Genomic DNA, 27,803 nt, shown 5'->3' on the forward strand with positions numbered 1-27,803 from the left:
TGAGCAGAAAGCGTAATTTTTCTTTTCCGGTTTTGCAAAGTTTCAATGCGCGGATATTTTGAAAAACTAGAAAAATAATCACTTGTTCTGAAGGTAAGAATGTTCTTTCATTTTCTTACTGGGTATGCTAAGCAACCTTGATGCCATTATTTTCGAATATTTTTGTTTATATTAAAGCTTGACAGCGTACAAGTGAATTATGTTATGTAAAGAGGTTAAAGTCATAAGTGACAAGTATAAATGTGACGTCACGCGATTAATTACGGAGGTATCCGAAAGAGCCGATATGAAATTCAATAGTCGGCTCTTGTGGATACCTGTTTTTTAAAATGAAACTTGATACAAATGTATGTAAAAACTTGTACCATTATAAGCAATTGATATTCTATTGACCATGTGTCAATATAAATGGTTTTGAAATTAGGAAATCTTGCCAATGTAAACCTTTCTAAGAAAAAAACAACAACTACACAAAAGTCAAATATTAAGATAATTCTATCAGCCTGGTGTGTGTCCTGACCCTGTTGCTATGTATTTGGTAAGTTATTTAGACTGTATTTTACTTCTAGGATTAGTCGTCCACTAAAGTATGTCAATACTGCCCTGGAAAACGCAGTTAGAGCAGTGAAAAGTAATTCTAATAGCTACTAAAAGGCATCCAGGCTCTACAAAGTACCAAGGTCAACGATATTTGACAAGGTTAAGGGTCATAACAGCATCGATTGCACTCTGGGGCCACATACAGTTCTCACAGCTGCTAATGAGAAGAGGATAGTCAAGTGGCTGAAATAAAAGTCACGTATTGGTTATGGACGGACTAAATATGAACTGATAAGGACTGTTGGCAAAATTGAGATGTGCCCTGTATGTACATGTAACCGGGGTGCCCAACACCCGTCCTGGTGGGTTAAGTGTGAAAATTGTCAAACACGTTGGCATTATATGTGTGCCAACAGGCCGGAATATAGGTTGTTGGACGAGATAGAAAAAGCAAAGATTGAGTTTGTTTGTCCGATGTGTGATTGACAACATGTTTGAAGCATCAGACACAATTATAAAAAATAGTGATGCTTTTTAAGTATTATCACGTGATTTACTGATTACTAGTATTTGCATGATGTACTGCTGTTGAGTTCGTGTTCCTGTAATGTTGATTGCAATAATGTTCACTTGAACAATGGTATTTAAGCGTAGGTTATTTGACATAATTAAAGTGTTACGTGACTGAAATGAACATTTTTATCATGAAATAATTTCATAAAAGATTAAACTAGTTTACAATATTTTCATACGAGTTAATATTGTCAGTAAAACAATTTGTATTTTTGTATAATGGACAGTCTCAAGAAAGAAGTGAAAACAATTTGATAACGCAATGTTTAACTAAAGATTTGTCTGTGTTTTGTATCGTTTTTTTTAAACCTTCTAGGTATTCGAAAGACCCGATGGTATTCGAACTTACCCGACAATAGTTACTTGATGGTTCCTTGAATACTTGACATTTTAATACGAGTAACGCTAAGCAATATAGACGAAATGGTCGATAAACGGCTGCTTTAGGTAACCAGCTCAAAATCGTTCGGCACTTTCGGATATTAAGAAAACAATCGAAAATAATCTTTAAACTAAAGCGTCCGGGGACTGCCGACATCGCTCTATAAGCTAATTTTATTTAATTACAATTGTTTTTCAGCTTTTGATTTTACATCTTTTTATTAAAGTTCCACTTAAATCATAAGATATGTATCCATTATCTTGTATTTTTATGCATAAAATAAATATTGCACGTATTTGAAATCAACTAGTGACATTTAATGATTTAAATTTCTTATTAGATTTCTATTTGTGTGCGTAGTTTTTTATGTATGAGCGTGTATGACGCCATCGCGTCAACGTCACTTGACGTTATCAAAAACTTGACATTTTCATTAATAAATCTTTAAGGTTGAAAAACACACTACTTTAGGCCTTAAAATATGAAGAAAACAAAAAGCAAAATCTATTATTTTATAAAGGCGTTTTGTAATGCCGGTCCGTCTGGTGGCCGTCAGACGGTGCCAACATCACAAATTTCCTACTGAAAAAAGAAAATAAAGACTGCATAAATTAAAATATCGCATTTTAAAAACATAAAAGTCATTTCTCAAGCTTCATATTATTTCTGTTTTCTGATGTTATTCGTTTCTTAGCCTAAAAATAAAGTCAAGTCATCTAACCTCGTTATCCATGACCCTTTCCAATGAGTGCAAAAACGCAACTGAAACCAAACGACAGTTTGGCCCTATTTATGCTCGTAGTAAAGTGACGTCATACGCATGTTTCAATGAATGACGTCACACGACTAAGCAAATCTTCAATAATTTACATATGATTTAGCACAATGTCAATGAATGGCGTCATATAATAGTAAACATTCAAGATGGCGGAAAAGAGAAAATACCGCGAAATACTTGCGAGTTAATTTATAACAAAGGTAATCATCATAATATGATGAATTAATAAATAATATGCAAAGAACTTCACAATATATCATCAGATTGATTATACTAGTATCACATTCAATAATTATAGAATAAACAATGATTTATTCATGACATTGACAATCGTACTATGTGTACATCGTAACTGACTATTCAAAGGTAATAATAGGCATTGACATAGGTCATAGCAGTATGCTGAAATGTTAATAAAGGAGTAAAACAGAGGACTAATGAGACAACGTCGATCAATGTGCAAAACGTTGATTACACATAACCCAAAGTATAATTTTATTATTAATCTGTTTGTTAATTGTTTCTTAATATCATGAACGGTAAATACATGTATACTGAATGAGAATAAAATGTTTTCTTTCGCAGCTTCTGCGTATTTGATTTCACACGAAATTATTCTTAATTATTTTTAGATTTCAATCCGGAAATATCAAGACGCGTTGCCGAGATTGATTGATCTCCTTAGAGTTCATCAACATCAGATATTAACGTGGTCGTAAATGGCATTTCAGCGTAAGTTTGTAACAAAATGTTTGTTAAGTTTAAATTCTTGTCATGTTTAATGGTGCTATTGACGACGATGGCGAAGGCGGTGCTCATGATGTTGGTGGTTATTGGATGGTTGGACCGGCTGTTTTAAATGTATGTTATTTACAATGATGATGATGGCGGTTGAGCTGATGCTGTTGCTGGTTCTTGGGTGGCGGTGGATGATGGTGTTTGATGTTTACTCATGACGACAATGATTATGATAGCAGCAATTTTGATGATGGTGGCGATAATGATGGTGTTTGTTAGATGACGGTGGGTGATTTTTATGTTCGCTATTGACGATTAAGTCACCTTTCCCGTCGCTCGCTTCCATACATGTACTAACATGCTACAAGTAATTTTCTTGTCAACAGTCTTTTCTAGGCCAGAATTTATCAAAAATTGTGAAACCACCTCTTTTTTGCAATAAAATTCTATCCCATGGGTGAATTTTTCCTGACATGTGTGATGTAAAGCGTAAGCAAATGAATTTTACCGTATGTTTAATATTCAACTATTAACGTTGTATAAGAATGCAGTTATTATTATTATTGATAAAATCCATCCAAAATGTTAATAAACACGGATACAAAACAAAACAAATAAATGGAACCGCCATTTTTACTGAGCGGTCCACCAAATATCTACCACCCGAGCCATTTGAACCACGAACATATCTTGAAATCAGCGCTTTGATTTTTTTCTTTCAGGCAAACGGTGTTCGCGTCTGGGAATCGCTGCGAGCTTTTGTATCGGAGGATACGTCTTGATAGCGGTTACACTAAGTATGAAACTATTTAATTTGAAATTTAGTCACTAAATTATGTATTTGGATGTGTTTGTTTGAACTTTGTTCAAGTTCATCATATATATTAGCATTAATTATCATTAACTATGCCACATGAAGATCATCAGCAGCAGCATCAGAACAACAGCCCTCCTTCTCCTCCTCATTATCAATGCCATAGTCATAATTATCAGCATCGTCATCCTCCTACTCCTCCTTATCATCAGCATCATCATAAAAATCATCACACTCATAAATATCATTATCATCGCCACAACAACCACCGTCAATATTAAGAACAGCTACCATAGAATCTATTTCCAAACAGATATTCCGAAACAAATTGTCAGGATAACATCCGATCGCTTGACGGCGTTTTCTTAGATCGAGTAATACAAGTTGTACAACGAAACTGTTGAAAATGTGTTTGTTTTCTTTAACATGTAGTGAAATACATAACAAATAATGTGTACCTTTTTGGTGAATGATCAAATGATATTTATCAAATTGTTGTTAAGTACTATAAATAAAAAAAGATCTTTGATCTATTATGGCCTTTATTGGCTCCTTCATTAGAGGAAAAGAATATTAAAGGGGCCTTTTCACGTTTGGGTAAATTGATAAAATTGAAAACAGTTGTTTAAGATTCGCAAATTTTCGTTTTAGTTATGATATTTGTGAGGAAACAGTAATACTGAACAGTTACCATGCTCTAAAATAGCCATTATATGCATCTTTTGACGATTTAAAAACCTGCAAATTATAAAGCGTTCCAACGCGAAAAAAATAACTAATTTAGAAAGTTCTTTTGTTGTTGTTATATTTTGTGAAACTACGGGGATTGCTTATATAAAGTATAAAGTACATGTGTCATTGTATCAAGAAGGATGGCCGAATGGTCTAAGTGGTGGACTTTTTACTCCAGGACTCCCGGGGTCAGTGGTTCGAGCGCTGCCGAGGGTTACCTTTTTAAATTTTATTCTTGATTTGTTACTGGGGCTTTTTAGATCCAATGTTTACATTTATCAATATAAAGCATTTAATGACAAACTTCAAAACATGCCAAAATCTGTGAAAAGGCCCCTTTAACAAGACTAGCATTCATTAAATATTTTTAACAAACCACTTATTTAATTTTACTAATTAAACAAATCGGTTTTATAAACATTTCATAAAAAGACCTCTCAAATGACCAATACTTGATACGCGTTATATAGCAACAGTGCTAAGTTTCTCGAAAGTGTGTCAGTTTTACGTTGAACCTGTACATTCAAGTTACATCAACAAATTATAGTTGTTAAGTTGCAGGTACGTTTGATTCCGTTAAAACCGGATGTGAACAATTTGTTTTAGAGAAAGTGAGCTGTCGCAGATAAGTTTTGCTTTAAATTTGATATCGATCGGCACTATATATAATTTACATAGACCGAATAAAAAAGGAACACTTCCCTATGCGATCTAAATTGCCCCGTATATATCAATATTCGAAAGAATGTATTCCAATATTCCAATATTTATACACCCAAACGAGTATGCTTAAATATATCCGATTTATGCAAAACGAAAATAAAACAATATTAGAAACGTTAGAAACATACTGTCAGAAAGGCTCGATTTGTAATTGTCGGCTCGAGTAGTACTTAATGTACCCCGGGTACTCTAAAGTATACTTAAATGTATCTCGGTACTAAAACGTACCCGGCTAATTTAGACTGTAATCGATTTTTTAAATTCCGCCTAAACTGCGATGTTGTTAAATGCGCTACGCAACACGAAAACTCTCTTTTGGGACAGAACCATCCACAACATGCTTTTTGAGTAAGAGTTTCGATAATACAGAGGCCATTTCACAGAATATTTGCATAAATATGAATATAATTAATTTGAAGAAAAAAAGCAACAACGACCAAATTAGCGTTAGAACTCCCGGGTTCGTTTCAGTATATTTTCCGTACCCGGGGTACATTTAAATATACTTAATAGTACCCTGGGTACATTTAAGTAGCACCCGAGTCGACAATGATTAATCGAGCGTCAGTAAGCATTCAAATGAGAGCTTTTAATTCTACATTCGGTAGCTTATATAGAACTTGTTATGATCCTATGTATGTGTATGTTCTTTGCAAAATAGAAAATGTGTTTAATTGTTCATGTAGTAATTAAGTCGCAATTATAGCTTAATCGTATATGATTTAATAGTTTACGTGCAAATACCAGGTAAATCCATATAGATTATTTATAATGTCTTTTCGCACAGGTGGTCGACTTTGGGGTATGATTTATACTATTACATATACGAGGTATATGGAGACATTATATTTAGACATTATAGATTGCTTTCTAAATCATAGGAGGGTTTTTAATTTTTAATATGGAAACAAATCCCTGTAGATAATCTATAGTTTCGTTTTTGTATAGAAGGTCAACATAGGATAATACTAAACAAATACTCCACTCTAACTACGAGTAACATATCGAGGTAATTTTTCATGTCCAATTGCTTAATTTTATTTTATTTTTCAAAAATAAAAAAACTTCAAATTTCAAATGGTTTAAAACAATCGTTAGAAAAGCTGTTTTTTTTCTAAATTAGTTGACTAATTGTTGCACACGAGCTTAGCTCGATTTCATTAGATTTTAACACTGCTCTTTTCTATATTTCTTCCGTTCTTTAGTATTACTGAAATGTATTATAAACATAAAAAAACTGATTTCCTTTTATGTTATATATTTAACTTCTCAGTAGTTTTAGTTACTTTACCATTATTTTGGCATTATTAAGAATATAATACCTTCATTCCACAGGTGGTCAGCGTGTGGCTATGATATTAATTAGTGAACGCTTTATTTTGAATGATAAATAATCACATTATAACAAAAAATTTACTTTTCTGAAAAATAAATTTCACTTACAAATATATATATATAACAAGGTATCCCACTCAAAAAGACCCGAAAACAGGGTGCATCGCTTTGGACAGCCATAACTTCATCAATTGTGCAGCGATTTTCACGATCTCGGTCTTATTCAACGCAATATTTTTACAAATGTTGGGTCAACTTTTAAGAAATAAAACGATACACATCTCGCGTGACCTACTTAACATCGATCAGACAGGATCTATGACTATCATCTTCACGGAGTAAAGGGCATCTTCCATGCAAAATGCACGTACCTTTATACCATAATTCAATAAAACGTATGAAAAAACATTACTACCGTGCTTGCCGTTACATGATGCATCAAAACTAACTGTCTAGCGCCGTATGAAACCTTTGTTTACATACTTTTCAACTACTAGTAACTGACATTTTAAACACACGATTGATTTCATTGGTCAAACGAGAAGGTGTGTCTTTACACCTGGAGATTTCATTCATGAATCCTGTCGGATCGATGTTCAGTAGGTCACGCGAGTTGTGTATCGTGTTATTTCTTAAAAGTTGACCCAGCATTTGTACAAATATTGCAAGACATATACATTTCCAGAAAGGAACCGCTCCATGCTTACATTTACAATATGAAAGACAAGGGTGGGCATGTTTTTGTTAAACTTTGAGTGTTTTGTAACCTTTTGCAGTAAACAGCACAATAAACGACTTTACAGATGAGATTCACACACACGATCAACGTTGGCAGAGGGGAATAGAAAATCAACATAGTTTCCAGTTGAAAAACCTACGTCACAACACATCAGGTAAACACATTTGATAACAATAAGATGTTGACCCATGGGATGTGTTGAAAAGGTGTATAACGTTTACATTACGTTAGTAAACTTGGAAAAAATATGCAACGTCGTTGTGACAAGGTTTTGAACAATGCATTAATTTTATAGAACATGTAAGAATGAAATTTTTAAGTATTGAGATTTGTCGGAATTTTCTTATATGCTTTTTCTATTTCTTTTTAAACTGAAATGTAACACATGAGGGTTTATACTTGTTACCAATTGACGTTTTGTTAATAATTATGTTGTGTTTGGTATTCATTTCAACAGGTTTAAACCCCGATTTGTTTTACTAAGGAAGTTTCAAGGCATTGACCCAGAATTAGTGATTTTTGGTGTTTTGGTTTTTATGTTATGTAAATTATACTGTTTCAAGTATGTATATTTCCATTTAATTGATTATTGCTTGGCTATGTGGGAGGTCTGGCATGTCTTTCATTCCATGAAAGTCCCCAGTGTTTTGAATGACCATTTGAACGCGATGAGACAAGCTTTCATATTTTTAAAGTTAAATGTATTACACGGTACATGTTTTTCGTTTAGTTTGTTTAGTTTTATATCGACAATTATTCAATGAACTTATATTAAATGCTTAAAAAAAATTAATATATATATATATATATATATATATATATATATATATATATATATATATATATATATATATATATATATATATATATATATAGTTTTACTCTAAAATATCGTCTCTAGTTTGAACGAACTAAGTACAATTTGTTTTGTTTGTTTGCCCTGTGCTTTTGTCACTAAAAAGACATCGCGCTTGCAAAATTGTTTACTTCCAAAAAGTTTTTTTATTGGTATTTCATTCTGTTTTATGCTTGGTCTTCCTAATATCAAGAAGCAGAATTTTGTTTCAATTGAAATTGTGATTGTCAGGTGTTAACAAGCAGTAGCTGACACTCACATAAACTTTATCTGGAATATATCGGCCTTAAAGTAAATAGATTTTGAGGATTATAAACGTGTGGAATACTTTATATTCAACAGGCTATGACACAATTTAAATAAATAACAAAACCCTAAGTGACCCAGTGATTCAAACTACAACGAGGGACAAAATGGTCACAAAACCAGGTTTTCAATTTGAAAAGAGGGCCGATAAAGGGAGACTATCCAAAATGTGCATTGTTACTGATTGTTCCTAGTTACCCCCCTTGTGTCAAATTCAATCTATTTTTAGTTGTGGTTACCTAGATTTCGACCGAATCATAAAATCCCGACAATATGCGCCAGGGCAATCGTTGAAAATCATTTTGGGAAAGTTTCATTGAAATCCTTTGAGAAATGAAGGAGGAGTGTTGCGCTCGGAAGAATTGTCCCGCCCGCCCGCCCGTCCGTACCCCGCCCGCCCGCCCGCCCGCCCGCCCACCGACATTCACCAATCTTATAACCAGTTTTTCCTTCGGAACACTTGGCTAAAAATTACATATATTGATATGTCTTATGTAAAATGACATTATTGAAAATAGATCAAGTTCCAACAATGTGTCCTTTCTGGTATTATAGTTTTTGAGTGTATTTTTCTTGATTGTATTTGCTTTCATGTTTTCGTCTAAACTTTAAGGACTGATATCAGTATTTCTAGGCTTTCTGCGCGTTGATATCAGTCCTTTATTACACTCTGCTCTTTAATGCCACTTTTTCTAAACTCTCCGCTAACTGTGGACTGTATTTATTTAACGCTCATCTCTTTGATTTCAGCCGTTATAATCTCCCAGTGATTTGATATCAGTATAACTTAGCTCTCATCGCTTTTGTCGATTTCCGTATTGTGAGCTCTCGGCGCGTTTATTTCAGTTGCCGATGCTGCGCGTGGTGTTCTAAACGATCCGACAGTTGTACCGGTGTTCTACGAGAAGAATCGTCCACCAAATATAACAGGTACGATAAAGACTATTAAGGGTACATAGTTGAACCGATTATCTATCTTGTTTTTCATGATGTACATTAATTTGTGCATACATATTTATTATCATGTTTGCTTAGCCCATACGTTGTGCAAAAAATAAAACATAAATGCAACAAGGATGTATGGTTGTTGTATAATGTTTATTTTCAAGAGAAAATTTTCACATTAATTTGCATTTCACAATGATGCTTTCAAGCAAAACAAGAAAAACACACTTATCTGTTTAACTAGTAAGAATTTGCAGAACGACATCTTAAATATGTTTCGTTCATGTTCAAACATTATATATTATTATATTATAGTTAAATGCTTAAACCAATTAAAGAAAATACCACCAGCCATTATACAATCAAACACATAATGAAAATGACTAAGTCTGTATTGGTTATCTGATTTTTAGGCAGTATAAAAAGATGCGTTGACAACTAATTTAACAATGATGCATATATTTGTTATTTCTTCAGTGCCAATAAAACACAACTGTTCAAAATGGTTTGAAGCGACATTTGAAGACAACCTCCGCGTCATTTCGGGCTACCTCAGCAAAAACATGGCATTATATCCGCCAATGAACAGGCCAACAATGGAAGTGATGTCCTTTCCTGTTATAGTGACTGCTTGTAGTCACGACTTCTTTCAAGTAAGCGAGGGTCTACTTAAAAGTATCGACAACCTAATACTTCCAAAATACCCGGATTTGAAATTATTCTACTATGACCTTGGATTAAACGAGCAAGACATAAAAACGGTAAATTTTAGCTGTAATTTTTCGTTTTGACTGTTGTTTGTGTTATTTCATGTTTCTCTTTTAAACGAATGTATTATATAGTTCAATATTATGCTCGTATGTTTCAACTGATCAGGAATCCGTTTTTTTCTGTTTTAGTAAGATGGAATTTTCGATAAACATAAAACTAACCATGGATGTATTTATTTAAGACGAGTAACTCATAAAAGATGCGATTGAAAAAAATCAAGGTCAGCATGCGGATTAGAAATTACATTGACGACAGCTAAAATGTTTATTAGCTCTTCTACAGATTTGGAAACGATGTGAGTGAAGAGCAAATATTTTAAAATATTTTAAGTAAAAAAAACTAGATATTTATTTTATTTTCATCACTTTTCAGATTGAATCTGGTTGCAAATTTTGCACAGTCATCAAATTCGATTTCCAAAAATATCCACAACATGTTCAACATTTGAAATTTTACGCATGGAAACCATTGATTGTGAGGGTATGGTATTATTTTGTTTTCGTCGTCATTCAACAACAAAAGAACAACAGCACAACAACAACAACATAATCAATAATTACAATGATAGTAATAATAATAAATACAATGTCTTTTTATTCATTATCATTTTATTATCAAGAACAGCGACAACAACATCATCGTTTTCGAAAAGGACACATACAAAACATACGACCGAAAACCAAAATCCTGTTTGTTCTGTCCGAAATATCAATATTCATAACATTATTACATTAGGTATCTTTCGCTGCGTTTTGCTTCTTAGCTTTTTAGCATAAAATGAAACAGATCGTTAAAGAGCCTGTCATCGAGCTATTAAACTTACGACGGCTTTATTTTGACATCGGCACGTAATAAGTCCCCAAATATTTTCCCCAAAAACTGCCCACAAAAAAACAAACCGAAAGTGTCAAGCATAAAAAAGTAAAAGAACGTTTGCTTTCCTTGTGATTTCGGGCTTATTGTCACGAGAAATGGGGACTATAAATATATTGTCATTCGCACAAGCTCGCATAAAACGTTAATTTCCTACTTTGACAATTATGATAAAAACGTTTGTTCGGGATTTTCGTCACATAAACTATGAAATAATGAAGATGTTTGTGTCTTTGAAAAAATGCATTTCAGAAATGTTTTCCAGCACAGAGATAAATCGACGGATTTGTCACATGATCATGTCGCCATATTGTGCCGCTAAACATAAAAATCACTTATATTTAACCCATTTTATAAATCTCTAAGAAATTATTGTTTTTGCTTTTATAATTCAGGAAGTCATGCAAAATTACAGCTGGGTTTGGTGGATGGATTCGTCTGCTCGGATTCTGCGAAACGATACGGAATTCGACCGTGCCCTTCAATATAGTAAAGAAAACTCTATCTTGTTTTTCACTTACGGAGAAACTTTAGCGGTTGCTAGACATACTCACAATGGGACGATGTCAATTCTGGAAGAAGATTATTGCAAATTTCGTTATTTTGGCGAGATCGAAGCAAGTTTTGTGCTCTTCCATTTTGATAGCGTCAGCAGTTTGGTTGTACACAAATGGAGCGCATGCGCGTCACTCGATCAGTGCATGAATCCGTCTGATGCAGAGTTATCATGTTATCATATTTCTGGGCCAAGTGATGGACAGTGTCATAGATATGACCAATCAGTGTTGAGTATTTTATTACGCAGATTATACCACGATTCGAACGATTACCCGTTAGTTTCTGTGCCGATACGAATTCACGAATTACGAAGAGGGAATGTTGAACGTTATTTTAGTCTTTAAAGTCCCAACAACCGTGCAATGATATGACTTGTTTTAAACAAAGCTCGTATCATTTCTCATCTGTCGTTACTACCAGGTGATGATGGTCGGTTCAAATAATACTTTTCTTGTATAGTATTGAAAAGCGGTTTCGTTTCCTTTTTTGAGCGTTGACTTTAATGGGTCTTATCAATAATTTATTACTAGTTTGTATGCGAGGCATATGTAAGTAGCCTTCACTTAACAGATACAATTTTATTTAATTACAAATTTGTTATTTTATGTTGATTTATTTATCACCTCATTTATAAAAGACTCGCTTCATGCGACAATGGTTCATATGCCATACACGCCCAGTCCGGCCTGGGACGAAATCGTGCGTTACTATATAGCAGTGAAGTTAGCACCTTGCCAGACTTTGCAAATGATACAATGTCCACATATGGTATATATAGCATATGTTTACAAGGCCAAAAATGCACTCAAGGCCACTCTTTGAACTATTATTATGCATTGAAATTTTGATAGAAACGAAGTCATCACTCTTAATTTTAGCTAACAAGTTGTTATTTAGGTGTTATACTCCTACATGCATTTCACTTTTTAATTTATAGTTCGTACATATTTGTTTGTCTATTTATTTTCATAAAGAAAATAAAAGTAGCCCCTTAGTCAAAAATATATGTGAGTGTAGTTAACCTTAATTATCATGTGCGTGTGTGTGATCGTGCGTAACGGTTCTGCGGGGAAAATGTGTACAGTTGTACACGTGAACAAGAACATGAACTTTGAAAAGATACAACACTTTGTCAGCAAATACATATCCTGCACAACGGCTACGCGTCATTCGGATTGTGTTTTTAGTTTAGTTTAGTTTCAACCAAATAAAGCTCGATTGCACCGAAAGTCTAAAGCGTATTGAAAAACTCCCTCAAGTCTGTTTTCTTGGCAGAATCAGTACTCAGTGCCTTAGAAGATCTTTAATAACGCATTCTGAGTGGATATCGAACCCGGGACATCCTTATCGATAGATCAACATAATTCCCAGTAAGCCATCGCGACCTACAATTTGTGAGAACCCGGAATATTATCGGCACTCCTCGACTACCGATGTACTTGTCTCACGAAAAGTATTACTTGTTTTGAATTCTGGCTGCAATTTCCAGTTATTCTAGTTTTTACTGAAAGAAATCAAATATCATGTGGTGTGGTCTTGTGCTATGGTGAGTTTGGCAGGGGAGACATCAAACCCATTCCTCGGTATATGGTGACCACGGACCAACCTCACATGCGAAGGGTGTGGGTGTTAGCCGGATCTCAATAACTTTTGAAAAACGTACAGCTGAAATGAACGTTGACCAATAACTTTATCCATTAATGTTAGTCACTTTTTACTAATGCTTGACTATACTGACGCATGATCTGTTATGCTATTGTGGAAGGATTTTGATAGGTCAGCTTTGCTTTTACCCACAGATATGTGTGTGTTTCAGAGTTTATTTACAGGTCCTACTGGCCTCTAAACGAGGTTACGGTAGCCCGACCTGTCCACAGATATAAGTGTATTTTTACCTTATATACGACTTTTCAGAGCTAGTTGTTTTCCATTTAACTACATGTGACATGTGGCAATTAGATATTTTCGCATGATCATCCAAACGAAAACAAAAGACAATCCATTTCTGTTACCACCTGGGATTTAATAATATTTGCAGAGCAGAATATTATTAATAAAAATGAAGGTGATTATGATGAACAATTTATGTTTTACGAACATCACAGCTTTATCGTTACCGGTTGATGAGTCATCTCCAACTTGAGATTCGCTGATGACACTGACCTTTTATTGGCATCAGCAGTGAACTCCAAGACCTCACCAACATACTCTATGAAAGAGCAGCATCATACGGGATGAAGGTCAGCACTAAGAAGTCGATGAAAAGGGTGAACAGCTTAACCCATTGATGCCTAGCGTCTAGAAAAAAAAGGCACTGGCAAATAGCGTAGACCCAGATGAGACGCCGCATGATGCGGCGTCTCATCTGGGTCTTTGCTATTTGCTTAAAGGAATTTCTGTAAGAAATATTCTAAATATAGAAATAAATATACTGCACATCCCTAATTTTGGAAATTAATTGATCCAATTTAGAAGGATGGGAGAGTCCAATATGCATAAATGTGTTAAACAACACCTGTGCAGAAATTACCATGGACGACGAGCAGCTGGAAAAAGTGACCAGCTTCAAGTACTTGCGACCAAATCTGTCCAAGAATTGTATCAATACCGCTGAGGTGCTAATAAGAATTTCCATGGCGACCGACGCGATGGCCAGACTGAGCAGGTTGTGGACAAGCAGCTCCATCAGCTTCTCGACCACGTAAGTCACTTGTAATCTCTATCCTACTGCACGGCTGCGAGAGCTGGACGCTTCACGTTGAATCCAGGCCTTTGAACACATGTTTCTCCGAAGACTGATCCGCATCTCCTACATGGAGCACAAGACCAACGAGTATGTCCGGAACATGACAGCGATCCGTGTTGGCCCACAAGAACCCATCCTCGCGACCGTCAAACGACAAAAGCTTGCGTTATTTGGGCGCACGTATCTAGAAAAGACTCTCTATTTAAGATTGTGATCCTGGGCTTTCTAGAGGGAGGGCGCCGTCGAGGTCGTAAGAAGTTCATCTGGATGTAAAATGTGTAAGAGCGGACGTCCCTCCCCATTAATTAGTTACTTTCAGAAGCTCAGTATAGTCCTGACTGGAGGAAGATCTCTGTGTCTTCGTCCCTCGTTTTCCCAAAACGGCCAGGCAGGTCAAGGGAATGATGATGACGATGATGATGATGATGAAGATGATGAAGATGGTGATGATGAAGAAGAAGATGATGGTGGTGGTGATGATAATGATGATGATGATGATGATGATGATAATTCGACGCAGATGTACACGAATAAAATGTTATCCGCAGAAGTATACAACAGTTATTGACATGCATTTACCATTTGTAAGCGTGAACAAATCAAATTTGGAACATGTGCTCAAGTATGCTGGCCGTCAATGTACTCGCTGTGTAATTATCAACAGAAGCCAAGATCACAGTGATCTCAGTCATATTTGCTTTCATAATTCAAGAAACAAAGGGTGTAACGCAGTTGATAGAAAAGGAAACATACATCACGTATCAATAAATAGATACGATGGTATTATTATAAGAATATTCATTTCTATTCTTATAAAATTCCTGAAAAATATTATTAAATATCGACATGTTTAACGAAATAGTTTTTCAATGCGTGTATGAAGCTGTATATGGTTTTCAACATTCATTACTTAGTTCAAAGCACCATTAGCTCCCGTCAAGACGCATCATACACAGGTATGAAATGTGCTTTAACTGCCCGAATGACTGATTCATTGATTAACTGACTCACCGAACCGACCGACCAATGACTGTATGACCGACTGTCTCACCGACCGATCGACTGACCGAAAGACAAACAGACAGACGCCCAGCCAGCCATACAGACAGACTGACTGACTGAATGACTGATTGACTGAATTACGAAATGAATGAATGATAAAATGCTATAGAACTATAATATTGAAGAACACATATAAATTTTATTGAAGATGGGTAGGTATTTCGTGTCAAACTCATATAACATATGAAGGCGCTGTTTGTCATTTGGAAGACAGGCCCGAAAACGTTCTCAAAAGAAAGTAAGTTCCAAAAAGGGGGTTAAACAAATCATTGTGGGCAATAAATTAGTTTGAAACGGCGTCGGGGGAAATAAAATAATCGTGATTTATGTTAAATTTTTCTGTACAAGGGCGTCAAAACTGTGTATAATACGAGATAATGATAGATCTACCTGTATTTGTGAATAAAATTTATCGAACATCACGTCAGTATATAACAGATTTGTGGACGGTTTTCCTTCAATAACTGTTTTATCCCGACGTCTTCGATCTTGAAACAAAACAAACGGCGAAGCACAAACACCGTATAACCTTTCAGGCGTATTTTTAAAAATAAATATAACTACCAAGTGGCTTTCCGGATGAAAATATCCGCTACTCTTCACGAAAAACACAAAAGCGATGCCATCTTGGAAGTAAGTTCCAAGTTGCCTAACTTAGAGTAAAGAGTGAGAAAAAGTACAGTATGAAGAGTTCGATAGTTAAAAGTGTAGCAAGACACTTCGACCCCTTGACACTTCGACCCCTACCCATTTTAGATGACTCTTCGACCCATTGACACTTCGACCTCTATTTTCAATATTTTTGTTGAAGACACATAGACCGCTGTTTATTTAAATAAAGACACTTAGAACCCTAAATCAAAACACTGAATTAGCAATTAATTTTGTACTTTTGGGCTGTGATTATTCTATGTAAAATACAGCAATACATGTACTTATAAAATTCATTAGAAATTAGATATTTATCACCACTAAAATTTGCAATACATAGATGTATTAATTACTTTGTGCTTCTTAGTGGAACCCTAATTAGATAAGCAGCAAGAGACCAATAAACGCCTAGTTAGACACCATTATTTCTTTGATACCAACATGACCAGAATTCATGTTTTCTGCCTATAGATTATTTAAATACATTTTTTATGATTTGGTCATTTTCTCAATTAATGATGTGGTAATAAGTTAATAACGGACATATGCCATACAATGTGTTTGCAAATATAGTACTATAATGAGTTTAAGTTTTAATGAGAAGAATTATGATAGAAATGTTGAAAATATCTTCAAAAATTATAGAGGGTGGTGTGATATTACGGATATGAAAATTAAAGCCGTTTTGCTATTGAAAATGTTCATTTAATTTTCTGCAATAAAGTTTTTGTTATTATCACTATAGGATAATTATATTGTTCCTGTCCTGAAACATGGAAATTGGGGCATGGTGGCATGTGAAATTGTGTATTGAAAAATTGTCATCCAAAAAATGTGCTGGTTAGTTAATTTAATAATTGACAATTTGGCATGCTGTTAATTGATGCCTAACTGTATATTCCATAAATGCCAAAAATGAACTGTATGTTCCATATCTCATGAAACCTGGTTTATTTTGACACAATGACACATTACCTTGTGTATTGAAAAATTGTGTGGCATATGTAATCCAAATAATATGATGATTAAATTAATTTAATAAGTGACATGCTATTAGATCTAATTGAATGTATGCATATATTCGATATCTGCTGCACACTGTGTCACATAATGCATATCCTTTATTTATCACAAACATCAATTCAAATAAGAATAATAATGTGAAATAAATTAAAAAAACAGGGGTCAAAGTGTCTTAAAAATAAAAATAAACAGTGGTCCAAGTGTCTCAAAAAGTAAGAGTCTAAAGCTACTACTACTACTACTACTACTACTACTACTTCTACTACTACTACTACTACTACTACTACTACTACTACTACTACTACTACTACTACTACTACTACTACTACTACTACTACTACTACTGCTACTACTACTACTACTACTACTACAACAACAACTACTACTACTTCTACTACTACTACTACTACTACTACTACTACTACTACTACTACTACTACTACTACTACTACTACTACTACTACGGTTTTTTGGTTGTAATTTTGACGATACGTGTTCAAAATATGTCCATTGTTAAAATTCAGATTTATTTATTTGCGGAGCTTATTTAGATTATAAACATTCAATGACACCTATACCATTTAATAGTATTGGGTAACACAAGATAAAATTATACAAATAACTCATGTTGACTATGCGCGCTATATTTTCAACTTAATTTTTCAAAGAATTGCGATCTATATGAGAATATCCTGGTCCCATTATTGATAGTGTTTTAATTTTGTTTGCTGGCAATGTAAGAGTTCTGTAGAATATAAACTACGCATACATTTTATTTTATTAGAGAAAATACATAAGGCTGGAAAAGATACGTGTTGTATGAAATGTTATTGTCTTTGAGCTATCTGTTTAAAGTATGATATAGCCCAGTCAATCCTTCCGTATACACTGCCTATACGGCGCACGCCCTGGCAGGGCTGCCCTATAACTTTATTAAAAAATACAAACAAAAATAAATGCGAAAGGCAATGAGGATCACTTTAAATATAAATGCAATCTGTCGCAGGCAATTTAAGCAACATAATAGCTACACCGATATATTCACAATAGCGTTAGGAAACATAATACAACAGTATTAAGCGCGCAATTACGCAAAATAAAAACAAACAAGGCACAAGGCATACCCACTCTACACGTAATTCGAAATAATGCTAAATAATAAGGCGTCATAACGAGAAGGTATAACCCGTTATAATGCATAATAAACGTGTATAAATGTTATAAAACGCGTCAAAAAGTAATGAAGTGGCATTATAACGTGGAATAAGTTGTATCTATGCCGAAAAGCGTACTTAAATACAGTTATGCGATGGCGATTTAACGCAGACGGTTAAGTAAGTTTTAAGTTGAAATTAATTTTAACGCGCGAAAACGCGTAGTAAAGCAAACACGACAGAACAACGCGAAATAAAGGTGTATTAAAAGGGAAAAAGACCTTATTACGTGAAACAATTTGCCTGTTGAATATGTGTTAAATTAATGAAATTTGTGTTGACAAGATGACTGGACGTCGATTTACAATTGAACGATAACTGTGTTGACAGCGAGAACATAACTCTTATGTATTAATGTCTGCCACTTCCGCATGGACACGATATCAATTCAGTTTCTATATTAATGTTTCATTAACTATGTATTTAAACTAAAATTTAAACCGGATGTGGAATTAATAATACAACAACACTATTAGTTCGTTAACTCCTTCGTATGACGCAAATACATATAATTCCAAATCAATTGCGGCAAGACATTCCAACAAAGTGTAAGTGATATTTATTTCATACTAAGTTTTAATTAGTCATGTATTGTTTTGTATTTTAATTTATTTTGATTACAATAGTTCATATGACAATTCATCTATTTTACTTTGTAGGTCATTGCATCATTTACAAATCTTCCTTTTTATAAATTACGTTTTGCTTATATTTGTGCACGAGTTGTTTGACATTTTTGAATCGTAACGGGATATAAGAAACTTAATCACAAATGACAACATATAAGCTTCAATAAAATTAACATGCAACAATAGGACAATTTAGTTATGTTTGTATTTACATATTAATTATCTTAACACATCGACGATAAAACAAAAATACTAAAATATTCAGAATTAATACTTAAAGTGATATTATGTGCATTTTTCACTGTTGAATTGAGCTGAAAAGAATTAACAGGTCAAAAGAGTTAGTTAAAATGTGGTTACTGACCAATAATCTGCAACTCATCTTGCTACCAGTTGTTTATAAAAATATATTTTATATTCGATATTCTTACGTGACTCATCCAGTCCGCTAAGCCGAAATGATCCGTAAAACAAAATTGTGTCTTTGTGTCGTATGAACGAATCTGCACTAAAACTAAATTTAAGTTCACATTATACATGCATGATCAGTTGTCAAACGAAAGTACGGTTGATATTCAAATGCATTATTTTTTTCTTTCCGGGATATTGTTTTAGTATGTTGATGCTGCATTAACAAATATAAGTGTATATGAAGTGAAAACACCAAAAATAAATAACGGTTGCGATAGACACATATAAACTGCTAGATGACCATAATATCACTTTAACATATAACAGCTTTGACAAAAACATGACCAGTTTTCTAGGGTTGACTGAGCAATATGGTCGCGTTTTTACGGACTTCAGTAATGCTATCGCATTTCGTGTGCCAACTAATGATATTATGTCAATTAGTTTAAACATATTTTTTCTCAAGAACAAACATATTTTATAAAGAAATGCATACATAGATAGTTACAACTGATGTACATGTTCCGAAAATGGACAAGAACGAAAAACTAAGTCTTGTATAATTCTTCTCCGTACATAGTTTTTGCGGGATTGTAACTTAACAATTCCATTGGTGGTAATCATTTTTGAATAAACAGACAATACGGCATTTGAAACAAAACAAGAAAGTTGAAATATAGAAGGAAAAAAGTTATAATAAACAACTGTAATACAATTAGAGGTAACGAACCATGACAGTGAGACCGGGATCGGACGAAGGAAGCTAATGAGACGTTCCGATATAGTGTGGAACACAGAGGTTAGAACTGTTGCTTTTTGTTATTTTTGATATTTTTTTATGTTGGTGTTTTGATGTTTTTATGTGACAGATAACTAGGTATCAATGCGTTTACCATTCTTAATATAGCAGTGAACTGCATCACATATACGAATGTTAGTCTTAAAGTCAATACTTTGGTCTCCCTACAATAATGTGTTTAGAGATGTAGTTGGCAAAGGGGTAATTGCATTAAGGTAGCATACCTCTAATGATTTTCCGCGATTTATTTTACGATCATTGCCGATCTTCAATGATCGGTTATTTCCGAGAGATGCATTTTACTTTTTTCAAAGTTCGAATTTTGTTATATGTTTACGTAATTCCTTTAGAATACATTATTTTCACAATAAATATTGACTGATCCAAATATCATCTGAAAAAATACGATTTCGCGATTTCTTCAAAGATTGGCGAGCCTTTTTACCTGTTTACTTATGAATATCTAATTTAAACTTGCACAAATTTGAAATTGTCATGGCCTAGTGGTTACGGCAATGGACTACATATCTTTTGGGATCTTCCCGCGCAGGTTCGAATCCTGCCGACATCGCATACTTTTTGCGACACGTTTTATTTCTTTTCTTACGTAATTTGATTAAATGTAGCATATATGCTATGTTTTTTGTTTAATATGTTGAAATTTTTATGCACATCCTTCAATTTTTAAAATTAAAACAACGTTATGGCTAAATTGGGTGATTTACTGCTGAAAATACGAATTATGCATGTTGCATTTTTGTTTTTATTTCAAAAAGTAAACGGTAAATCTGTCTATTTCTTGGTATTTTTGCTGTATATAGTGTTTCTATTAAAACTATGTTTAAAATATAACTTAAATGATACTATTTTGAATTTTGTGACACTTTGTTTTTAACCGACCCAATTTTTACTTGGCTGAAATCACTTACATTTCATGGCGCTCTTCCATAGATAAAATTTGTAAAAAATAAACGTCTGTAAAAGAATACTTATTTCGTCTTGTTTAAATTTTAAACACCTTTACTGCATCTATACACCAACAGCATGCCCATATTTGGAAATTTGAATGAATTATGGAACTTTTATATACCCCAGGGGTGAAAATAAACTGTACACAAGCTGAGTGTAGGGTGGTTTTGAAAAAAACGGTATATTTTTTTAAAAAGCATGGAAAGCCTACCTACAAATTTGCATGTAGTTCAGTGAAATGATGCTGATTAAGAAAATAATTAATTAGATTATTTTTGGATATGTGCCCATTAGAGGTGCGCTACCTTAATGAGAACTTCATGTTGTTGCCTGAAACGGTCGCATTCTAAAAAGATAATGGTATACGGTTTCGATAGCTCCACACAAACATAAGGGTGACTGAACAATATTGTACATATAAAGGTTTTGATTTAATAATTTAATAAAGTACAATGAATGACATAATGAACTATTATGCCAATTAGTTTCGCTTCTAACGTGTATGATTATGTACTGTGCAAAAACACTAATTGTATACTATACAGGAGATCGCATCAGTAAGCTTTATTACGTAACGCTCATTGACACATTCGCTTCAATAAGTAATCGATTTAAATATGAATGTGATTGAGGAAAAAAATATCTAACGATATTCTGGTTGTTTGATAATATTTCATGATGCCATACTATATATCACATGTAGGTAAAATTTGCAATTTCTATGACACCTTTTGGAACTAACTAAATTAAATTTGTGTTGACAAATTAACTGGAGGACGATTTACGTTTGAAGTGAAACTCTATTGACAACATGCTCATTACGTTTATGTATTTTGTTATCTTACACCCGCATGGACATGATGTCCATTCAGTTGTTTTATTTATGGATAGTTAACAATTGATTTTAACTCACATAACCCAAAACAGGAAGGTGATTGAAGAATAATACGAAACTGTTAATAGAAACATCAAATTTATATTAAAATAATAAAACCGTTACCTATGGCAAGACATTTCTACTAAGTGTAAGTGATTTTTATTTAATAATAGCTTTTAATTTATTATTATAATAAGTTGTTGGTTTTAGTTCTCGCTTCTAATTTATTTTGGTTATACTTGAACTTATAAGTGTTATTTTTAGCTTGACTATTATATAAGAAATATATATAGTGGAGCTATCCTACTCACCCCAGCGTCGGCGTGAGCGTTAGCGTAAGCGTCTGCGTCTGCGTGCAAATGTTAAAGTTTTCGTACTACCCCAAATATTTTCTTTCTCCCATGACATATTGCTTTCATATGTTGCATACTTGTTTACCAACATGACCCCCAACCTATAAACAAGAGCAGACAACTCTATCAAGCATTTTGTCATAATTATGGCCCCTTTTCCATTTAGAATATGCAGCAAATGTTTAAGTTTTCGTACTACCCCATTTATTTTCATTGTCCCTTGACATATTGCTTTTATATTTTGCATACTTGTTTACCAACATCACCCCAGCCTATAAACAAGAGCAAACAAATCTATCAAGCATTTTGTCATAATTATTGCCCCTTTTAAACTTAGAATATGCATATTATTTATAAATCTATGTTAAAGTTTGCGTACTACCCCAAATATTTCCTATATCCTTTGACATATTGCTTTTATATGTTGCATACTTGTTTACCAACATGACCCCAACCTATAAACAAGAGCACACCACTGTATCAAGCATTTTGACATAATTATGGCCCCTTTTACACTTAGATAATTGAACATTTTGCTTAAATAGCCAAAGCTTCTTTATTTATGATCACATTTTATTATTACTTTGACAAAGAAACACTTACCTGAATACCACAATGGATTCCACCCAAACAATACCCCACGCCCCTACCAGAATCCCTCCCCCCCAACCTCACCCCACAAAAAAAATATTTTTTTAAACGTCATCTAATAAATTACCACATCCCACATTATACCCCCCTCTCACCCCCACCCCCTACACCCCCACCCCCCCCCCCCCTAATTTTTTTTAAACATCATCTTATAAATTACCACACTACACATTATAGCCCCCTCTCACCCCCATTCCCCCTACCCCCCACCCCCCCCCCTAATTTTTTTTAAACATCATCTAATAAATTACCACACCCCACATTATACCCCCTCTCACCCCACCTACCCCCAAAAAACAAAAAAACAAAAATTCCTTTTTTTATTTATTTTTGAAAGATCGTCTAATAAATTATTGAATATGAACAATTTCCCCATGATGGCTTACGTTAGACTGTCAAGCACTCGAATAGTCGAGCGCGCTGTCCTCTGACAGCTCTTGTTTAATAACCGGCCGATTTTTAAAAAAATCTTCTTTGTATCAATTACATTTGGTTTATATTTTGCACGAATTATTTGGCATTTTAAAAGCGTGTCAGGATAAAATAAACTTATTACATAACCATTAAGAGGTTTAATAAAAAAAAGCATGCAAAAATAACTTTTTTTGTTTTGGTATTTACGTATTTTTTTACTTAATCAATAATGATGGAGCAAAAATTAAGCAAATATTCGAATTTTTTGAAATGATATGTACATATATATAAATTCAAAAAAAAACATAAACAATTTGCTAGGTTTGATAATGTTATTTAGATATTGCTTGGTGTACTCGCGTAATAAATAGCATAAAGTATCGTAAAATGGATCATCAGCTTTAAATGAAAAGAGTGTTGATTTTTCAAATTAAATATTTAAATATGTTGTGTGCAAATTGGTAAATTTTATGTCAACGTGACAGTTCGACAGGTTGCTTTTATCACGACCCTTACATGTTTAAATAAATTAAGTTACGCAATCTAGAGTTATCATTTAAATCGACGTGTCGCCTACGGGTATAAAATGTCCTTGATACGTAATTCAATGCTCCGATCCACATATTTAATAATAAATAATAATAAATAAATAATAAACGTTAACGACGATGAGCTTCACATGCTTAAGTCAAAATAAACTATTCTGTTATGTTCTGTTCTGTAAAATATCGTGCAGATAGTGGTTCATCGACGTCTCTCACGAGACATAAAAAAAACTGATTTAACAACGTCATTGATACAAGTTGAGTCAATACTTGATGTTAAATTGTCTTATTGTTTAGAAATCGAAATTAAGCCATTTAAAAAATCATCCTTTAAATTCACATGCTATCTATGTTAGGTTCTAATATATTAACGTTTTGACAATAGGCTTTAATTACATTTGACAGCAAAATGTAGTGGTCCATGATTGCTGCAATGGTTAAAAATTTAACACGGCAAAATCAATGATCAGTGTAAAGTGAGATTCACGTGCAGTACATAATCGATAGTGGACGTCGCGTCACGTGACGCAAATTTAAAGTAGCGCGCCCCTAATGATTTCCCGCGATTTCTTCGAAGGTTGAAGAGCCTAATATTAGGTGCCGTAGCCTAGTGGTTAAGGCGATAGACTAGAAATCTTTTGGGATATTCCCGCGCAGGTTCGAATCCTGCCGACGACGTATACTTTTTTGCGACGCGTTTTATTTCTTTTCTAACGAAATTTGATTTAATATGGCATATAAGCTATGTTTATTGTTAAATATGTTGCAATTTTTATGCACAGTCTTCAATTTAAAAATTAAATCAACGTTATGGCTAAATTGGGTGATTTCATGCTGAAAATACGAACCATGCATGTTGCATTTTTATTTTTATTCCAAAAAGTAAACGGTAAATCTGTCTAATTCTTGGTATGTTTGCTGTATATAGTGTATCTATAAAAACTAAGTTCAAAATATTACTTAAATGATACTATTTTGAATTTTATGACACTTTGTTTTTAACCAACCCAATTTCTACTTGCCTGAAACCACTTACATTTCATGGCGCTCTTCCATAGATAAAACGTTATCAAAAATAAATGTCTGTAAAAGAAAACTTTGTTCATCTTGTTTAAACTTTAAACATCTTTTCTGCATCTGTACTGTACACACCAACTGCATGCCTATATTTGGAAATCTGGATGAATTATGGAACTTTCATATATCCCAGGGGTGCACATAAACTGGACAAAAGCCGAATGTGGGGGTGGTTTTGAAAAAATCAGTATATTTATTTACAAAGCATGGAAAGCCTACCTAAAAATTTGCATGTAGATTAGTGAAATGATGCTGATTAAGAAAATACTAGATTAGATTATATTTGGATAGGTGCCCATTACGGGTGCGCTACCTTAAATGAACATTTATTACAATCATCAAATAATCTGCCCGTAACAAATTTCATATCCAAAGATTTGCATAGGTCAACCAGTTTACAACCAAACTTGGCACATGTTTTGTCCATTGAGGGCCTGCTAAGAAAATAATCGGGAATGTCATTTTCACAGTCAAGAAAAACAACAAATTAGTAAAACACTATAAAATAATATTTTTGGCCAACTCTTGCATTAAAATCACCTGTTATAAAAACGGATCATCATTATTATAATTGTTTATAGCGTTTTCTAAAGTATCGAAATAATCAAAGTCTACTACATTGTATGCTGGTGACTCCTCGGACAAAATATAAACAACCCGAAATAAATATATTTGTATTAGAGAACTTGATACAAGTTCTTCAAACGCAGGATCGTCAATGTTCTGTCCGGTAAGCAAATTACGTTCCAGTTAAGGATCAGAACTCCGCCCCCCCCCCCCCCCATCTGGAAGCCATAGTCCCTGATTGGACGGTGTCGATATATATAACGTGTCGTACGATATCCAGGCATTCTTTCCTTGCTGTTTAGCCACTTGCATATGGGGTACAAGCTTTCTCATTTCGTGTCACTAATTTATTAACATAATCCTGCGCAATCTGCCCAACAAAAAATGTTCTTAGGTTATATTATGTTTCAATGTTTGTTTCTTTTGCTGATTCTTCTATATTTGCAAAAACTTAATTGCTTCCAATTGACTGTGCTTGAAAATGCACTAACTCATCCATGACTACTTTGTCGAGCTGTTTTTGGGAAATAATACACATTTTAAAAATGGTATCTTATTACTATAAATTATTATAAAAATAATCCAAATGCTTTTATTTATAGTTCGTATATCTTAAATGTGGTTTATAGTAATTAAATATACACTAGGATTTTCAATTCTTTAATACATTGAATAAATAAATTTGATACTAATCTACCTTGTATAAATATGTTAAAACGAGTTTGACACATTTTAATTCATGATGAAAGAAAACTTTTTCATGAGTGCAACATGTTTAAAATAATCAATGCGTACACCGTAATCTAGGGAATGTCGTGGTTTGAAAAAAAAAAGTCAAGTGTATGTCGTGGCCAGCAAAAATGTCAAACCTAGTCTTCCGATTGTGTTAGACCGTATTCAACTTAAAGCCATACAAAGAAGTGTTCGATATTATACAATCCTCGACCTTTACAACTTACGTTGTATGTAGCTATGTAAGGCGTTCACAGCTCGATTAGACTGCATTTAAGCTGTAAGGTTAAACCAATGGCGAGGAAACAAATCATTTGCAAAGCTTAAGCAATGTTCTGTTAAATGTACATTTCGGTATATAAAAGGTATAGTCAGCCAAATGAACGAAGCTATGCAAGCTTAATTGAGATATTTTTTTAGTTATGCTACATATATTAATGCGATGCTCAACCATATTGCTATATATCACGAAAAAAAGAAAGGTTCTTTAATACCGTATTTTTACAATATTAGTTTATATTGATTAAAATATCACGACTGGTATATGACATTACTTGAAAAATGTTCTTCAGTTTTCATATTTCAGTATATTCGGTAATAAAATTTTACTGAGTATGTCTACCTGGTAATTTTGAGAGTTCTGTAGTTGTCGTTATATTTTTCCGAAACTACGAGGATTGCTTATATAAAGTATAAAATACAACGCTCATGCTCAATGTATGAGCATGGATGGCCGAGTGGTCTACATGGGAGACGTTTTACTCTTTTTACTCCAGGACTCCAGGGGTCAGTGGTTCAAGCCCTGTTCATGTTTACTTTTTTTCATTTTTTTTCATTTTATTCTAGATTTTTGTGTGGAGATTTTTAGATCCAATATTTAAATTCATCAATATAAAGCATTTTTTTCGTCAAGCTGGTTGACTGCCCCTTTAATAACGCGATTAAGGTCCCGGTGAATAAGCTTTTCGCTAGTGTAGGCTAACCAAAATAGTTATATCATCACGATACATTTAATGAATTTCGGGTTTTAATGCGTAAATACCATAAACTTACTGATCTTTTTCAATAATGTCTCGTACCATTGTAAATACGATTTTGAATACAACGAGCATGAATTCCATTAATATTACTTAACGAGTGGCCGATAGATTTAAAATACACCACTGGCTTACATACCGCACAGCTCAACCGCTAATATTAACTGACATCATGAGTTTTAAACAGGATTTTTATATGTGAATGTTAATGTTTACATACTTATCGGGTTAAATAAGCCCGAAATATCAAACTATCGAACAAAACTTCATTTTAAATGTGGCATTATGTCATTTTTAATGACATTTATAGCATATATTATATTTATTTTAATGTAAAATAATCTATACATTTTAGAAAAATAACGCATAGAGAATCTAAATCT

At 33.6% G+C, this 27,803-nt stretch overlaps 1 protein-coding gene across 9 annotated transcripts in view; it reads left to right on the forward strand.

Moving 5' to 3' along the window:
* Window positions 1-27,803, forward strand: part of LOC127848454 (uncharacterized) — a 47,065-nt gene that overhangs the window by 1,019 nt on the left and 18,243 nt on the right. Inside the window, exons 1-8 of one of the 9 annotated variants that reach the window (XM_052380928.1) lie at window positions 2,329-2,473; window positions 2,906-3,005; window positions 3,734-3,808; window positions 7,392-7,508; window positions 9,363-9,446; window positions 9,939-10,114; window positions 10,605-10,712; window positions 11,501-12,649. In XM_052380928.1, the coding sequence (XP_052236888.1) occupies window positions 2,993-3,005; window positions 3,734-3,808; window positions 7,392-7,508; window positions 9,363-9,446; window positions 9,939-10,114; window positions 10,605-10,712; window positions 11,501-12,007 (1,080 nt within the window). In that variant the 5' untranslated portion in view covers window positions 2,329-2,473; window positions 2,906-2,992 and the 3' untranslated portion in view covers window positions 12,008-12,649. Of the gene's footprint in view, window positions 1-2,190; window positions 2,474-2,905; window positions 3,006-3,733; window positions 3,809-7,391; window positions 7,509-9,362; window positions 9,447-9,938; window positions 10,223-10,604; window positions 10,713-11,500; window positions 12,650-27,803 lie in introns of those variants that run through there. The other 8 variants (XM_052380924.1, XM_052380926.1, XM_052380920.1 and 5 more) reach the window with 8 other exon arrangements.

The sequence above is a fragment of the Dreissena polymorpha genome, chromosome 10 (assembly GCF_020536995.1).
Source record: "Dreissena polymorpha isolate Duluth1 chromosome 10, UMN_Dpol_1.0, whole genome shotgun sequence".
Taxonomy (NCBI): domain Eukaryota; kingdom Metazoa; phylum Mollusca; class Bivalvia; order Myida; family Dreissenidae; genus Dreissena; species Dreissena polymorpha.